The 5,032-nt window shown below is 40.5% G+C and overlaps 1 protein-coding gene across 1 annotated transcript; it reads right to left on the bottom strand.

The window, feature by feature from the left end:
• Window positions 1-1,166: 1,166 nt before the first annotated feature.
• Window positions 1,167-2,468, bottom strand: LOC121375302. Its single transcript, XM_041503091.1, has one exon. The coding sequence runs from the start codon at window positions 2,466-2,468 to the stop codon at window positions 1,167-1,169; it is 1,302 nt and encodes a 433-aa protein (XP_041359025.1).
• Window positions 2,469-5,032: the final 2,564 nt, after the last annotated feature.

Genomic DNA, 5,032 nt, shown 5'->3' with positions numbered 1-5,032 from the left:
CCAATGCATTAGCAATGTCACGATGAGACGTGACATCCGTATCATTGACAGACAAATGATGAACTGTATTACTGGATTCTTTACCTTTGATTTTACGGATCCTATTCCATACAGATTTTACTGATGTTTGTGAATTTAACTTGGAGACAAAAGTTCTCCAAGATGTTTTCTTACTCTGTCTAATCTCTCTGCGAGCCTTAGCCCTAGCAATACGAAATGCATCCAGGTTGTCTGATGTAGGTTCACGTTTGAACCGCTCAAGCAACCTGTTTCGCTGTTTGAATGCATTTTTGCACGTATCATTAAACCATGGTTTACTGAAACGCTTTGGTACTGCCGAAGTCTTAGGAATAGTTTCATCTGCAATGTCCTTCAAGATGGAAGTGAACAAAGACATGGGATCATCAGCATCAGTAATGGCAAATTGTTGCAGACGAGTGCTGCACAGATGCTGAAACTGACCCCAATTTGCCTTCGCCAACTTCCACCTTTGAACCCTTTCAAGTGATGGTGGTCCATCATTCTCCAAAATAATGGGAAAGTGGTCACTACCACAAGGGTCTGAACCAACTTTCCAGGAGAAATCAAGAAAAAGTGATGGACTACAAAGAGTTAAATCTATGGAAGTGAAAGATCCACTTGCAGAATGAAAATATGTACGACTTTTATCATTAAATAAAAGTAAGTCGTTTTTGAGAATTAAGTCTTCCAATTGTTTACCTCTAATATTGATATCCTCGCATCCCCACAAAGTGTGGTGACCATTAAAATCTCCCATAATAATAAAGGGAGTAGGAAGCTGGTTAATGAGATCTTGAAGATCTCTAGAATTAAAATTAAAATGGTTTCGAGGAGGTAAATAAACTGAACACAGAGTTATAGTTTTATGAGCCGTGACCTTTACAGCCACAGCTTGTAAATTTGTAGTTAAAGCTACTATACTCTGAGGAATGTTTTCATTAACAAGAATGGAAACACCCCCAGATGCTCTATTTTCAGTTTCATGAAACTTATGATAGAGGTTAAATCCTCTCATGGTAATATGATCAGTGTCCTTCAAGAACGTTTCCTGAAGACACACTGCAAGAGGATTATGTTTTTGAATTAAAAGACTTAATTCATCAAAATTGGGCCTAAGCCCACGGCAGTTCCACTGAATGACTGAATTAGTCATTAGGGGGAAGTACAGGAGTTATCTTTGGCTTATGAGATCTCTGTGGGTGTGGACGGTCATCTGGCACTATATCCATTTGATCATCCACATCAGCCAAAGCTTCAAATGGATTGTTGGTCGAAACCAACTTTTTTTCAGCTTTCTTCAGTCGTCCTGAAGAAGAATCCTTATGCTGCTTTTTGGTGTCTTTTCTTGACGGAGGCTTACTGGGACCTGGCTCCCCAGGCGATGAGCCTCTTGATGGATTCCTAGAATCCAAAGACACTTGAGTAGATGTTGAAACTTGTTTATGAACAGTCTGTTTTTTGACATCTTTTGGATGAGAAATCTTCTTAAATGTATCCTCACTGTTGGGCCAAGTTAAATCAGTTTGAGTAGCTATACTCGTTGTAGAAACCTTGACAGCCGTGGCATATGATTTACCTAATACCACATTTGTCGAAGACTCTACAAGTTTTCTAGCATCAATGAAAGTCAGGCGCTTTTCTACCTTGACCTGCTGCACCTGTTTTTCCACTTTCCACTTTGGGCACTCTCGCGAGTACGCAAAGTGTTTCCCTTTACAATTGGTACATATCATATCATTCTGACATGTCTTGCTATCATGGTCAAACTGACCACAACGAGCACATGTCAATCTGTTGCGACATGTATTCTGTCCGTGTCCAAACTTTTGACATTTGAAACACCGTAAAGGGTTGGGGATGTAAGGTACAACTGGTATATTCAGGTAACCTGCTTTAACTGAAGATGGAAGTGTAGGCACATTGAATGACAGGATCAAGGTGTTTGTCGGCACAAGTTCATTATTCCGACGAACCTTAATCCGCTTGACTGATGTAACCCCTTGTGAAGAGAGATTTTCGCAAATCTCATCCTCACTAACTCCTTCCAAATCCCGAGATCGAACTACTCCTTTAGATGAATTTAGAGTAGCGTGAGGACTCACAATGATAGAAATGTTGCATATCATTTTAGATTTAAGAAGATTTCTGGAATGACTCTCTGTTGAACATTCAACCAACAATGAGCCATTCCTCAATTTCTTGACAGTTTTGGGCTCTCCGGCCAAGCCTTCGAGCCCTTTCTGAATTGCAAAGGGCGACAGTTTTTTCAAGGCCCCTTCATCGGAAGAACCGATGACGAGAAACCTTGGCCAGGTTTTCAAAGAAATCACTTTGGATTTCTTAACATTCAAAGACTTAGATTCTTCATCAGATGATGAAGAATCTGAAACTTCGGTGTGGACCCTTTTCAGGGTCCCATCAAAAGATTGAGATTGGTTAATATCCATATTAGAAATCAAATGGTTCATCAACCATGCCCCCACCCACCACGGAGTCCAACAAGGGGACATGATGCTGCGGATAACCAGCAGGCACTCATGCCAGGGATACATGGTTGATATACTCAGGCAAGAAAAAATTAATCACCTGATTGACCCTAGCCACCGCACTAAGAGCAACAAATACAAAAGGTAATTAAAACAATGTTTTTTCTTGGCTATATAAACAAAACAAAGGTTGTTTGCTCTAGAGCTTGGCATGACCAGCCGATTAATCAGGTCGGGCCTTCCTGACCACCCGTCTGGCTGAACTCCAGGCCAAAGTGGTGTGTTGCCAGAAAACATACCCGCAGATATGCCCCCAACTCAACCACCAGGATCCCATCATCCAGCATTACGGGATGCACCTCACGGCCAACAAGGTGCCCCAAAAGGGGATTTGTGCTGTATTGGACGTCCATATATGTAATGACGGCGATTTTTTAAAACTTTGATATTTGTCGATTGTGTGAACATATTAGTTTAATTATTGAAATATATTGTTTAGTGTGTCTACTATGTTTAGTTCATTTTGTACACTGTAACATAAATTTAAAATTAATTATATTTTCCTTCACGAACGATTATAATTAGAAAGACATGGTATTTATATATCCTTTTAATCTCCCTCTCCTCTCTCTCTCTCTCTCTCTCTCTCTCTCTCTCTCTCTCTCTCTCTCTCTCTCTCTCTCTCTCTCTCTCTCTCTCTCTCTCTCTCTCTCTCTCTCGCTCTCTATCTGCACAGTGTCAATTATGTTAGGTGTAAAATATCCTTTATTTCCTTTCCGAACATCTCCCAGATTGATTATAAGCTGATGTGAACTCGATGTGGACAAATACTTTTGCTCGCTGTTGTAGAGGAAGGAAAACAATATTATATTTAACGACACTCAACTCATTTTAATTACGATTATATGGCATCAGATACATCGTTACGGGTCACATAGATAATCAGACAGGAAACCCGCTGTCGCCACGCAATGGGCTACTCTTTCCTATTGGAAGGAAGATCTATATATATATATATATATATATATATATATATATATATATATATATATATATATATATATATATCTATATATATATCACCCCATAGACAGGAACGTACAACCTACGGCTTTTGCTATACCACGTTGTACAGAAACAAGACAGATCTCTAGCGCTTTTCACTAGAACAATTAAACATTTAGTGGGTGAGATTCAGTGGCTTAAATTAGAATGACAGAGGGAAAGGATGGATTGTAATTTGGACTGGAATGAGGACTTCGAACTGCGTCCAGCGAACGGTGGCCGGTAATTCGCATTGTCTCGTCCTCTTCTATTTCGGCTGCATAGAGTCGTGTTGCACAGGTACGCTTACCTGAATGGTTTATACAATTGACTTCAACGATCGTAACTTGTTTACTCCAAGGACTTGCGTGCAGTATCGAATAGCTCTAGGTGCCAGCGGTCGCCGATAAAAAGGTTCTTCTTTTTCAACTTTTGACAGGTACAATTGGTAAAGTTCACGTAAGTCATTACTAGTATAATTACGGATGCGTTTAGCTTGCACAGAGCGATGCCCATGACCGCCGTTGAAGGTTTTGGAACAGTTGCCTTGAAACTCTACAAACGAAACCTGCTGGTCACTCCCCACCGTTATCTGTTTTGTTTCCAGTTCTCGATGTTCGTCGCAAGCACTTAATCCAAAACGTTTACAGTTGTAAAAAACGATAGTGTTCAAAAAACTTTGGGCACAACTGTCACTATAAACACCCTTTCCCCACATCATTATTTCGCTATCTTCCGTCAACGGTTCTCCTTGTCTTGCACTGAACCCCAGTTCCTGCTTGGTAAGTTTGCTCATCTGTGCACTAAGTACTGTACGGAAAGGAGAGCAGTCGTTTTGTTTCACATCCAAAAAGTGTATGTAACGGTCACGTTGTGTCATGCTTCGCAAAAGGCAAGCCATAATCATATACAATGTTTTGGGTGGATTGTGCTTAGCCATGTGTTTACGTCATCAGTGGAAATGTTTTTAAGTTCTGGTAAATTATGTCCCATCCGATGTTTTCTCCACTGTTCAAACACTCTAACAGCCCACTTGGTATTTTTTACGCGTATGCTTGCTCTATGTATAGGAAATCAAATTATTATTAGACGAAGAGAGAGAGAGAGAGAGAGAGAGAGAGAGAGAGAGAGAGAGAGAGAGAGAGAGAGAGAGAGAGAGAGAGAGAGAGAGAGAGAGAGAGAGAGAGAGACAGACAGACAGACAGACAGACAGACAGAGAGAGAGACAGAGAGAGACAGAGAGACAGACAGAGAGACAGAGACAGACAGACTAACAGACAGACAAACAGACAGACACACAGAGGCAGAAGAAGAGAGAGAGAGATGCGAATGCCGCTGCACAAGTTATTCATTTCGAAAATCAACAAATAGTATTCATATGCACTTTGATGACAGGACACATCAGGATATTCTTTCAGCATGTATTTAGGGACAGTTTGGAAAAAGCTGCAAAGAGACATGTGTGACACATTATTCTTTAT

Source organism: Gigantopelta aegis, chromosome 1 (assembly GCF_016097555.1).
Source record: "Gigantopelta aegis isolate Gae_Host chromosome 1, Gae_host_genome, whole genome shotgun sequence".
Classification (NCBI taxonomy): Eukaryota; Metazoa; Mollusca; class Gastropoda; order Neomphalida; family Peltospiridae; genus Gigantopelta; species Gigantopelta aegis.
Note: the sequence above shows the minus strand (reverse complement) of the source record. Positions and strands in the feature narration are given on the sequence as shown.

Excerpts from the sequence above, each read along its gene's own strand:
- LOC121375302 (XM_041503091.1), bottom strand. The coding sequence starts at position 2,468 with ATGGATATTAACCAATCTCAATCTTTTGATGGGACCCTGAAAAGGGTC.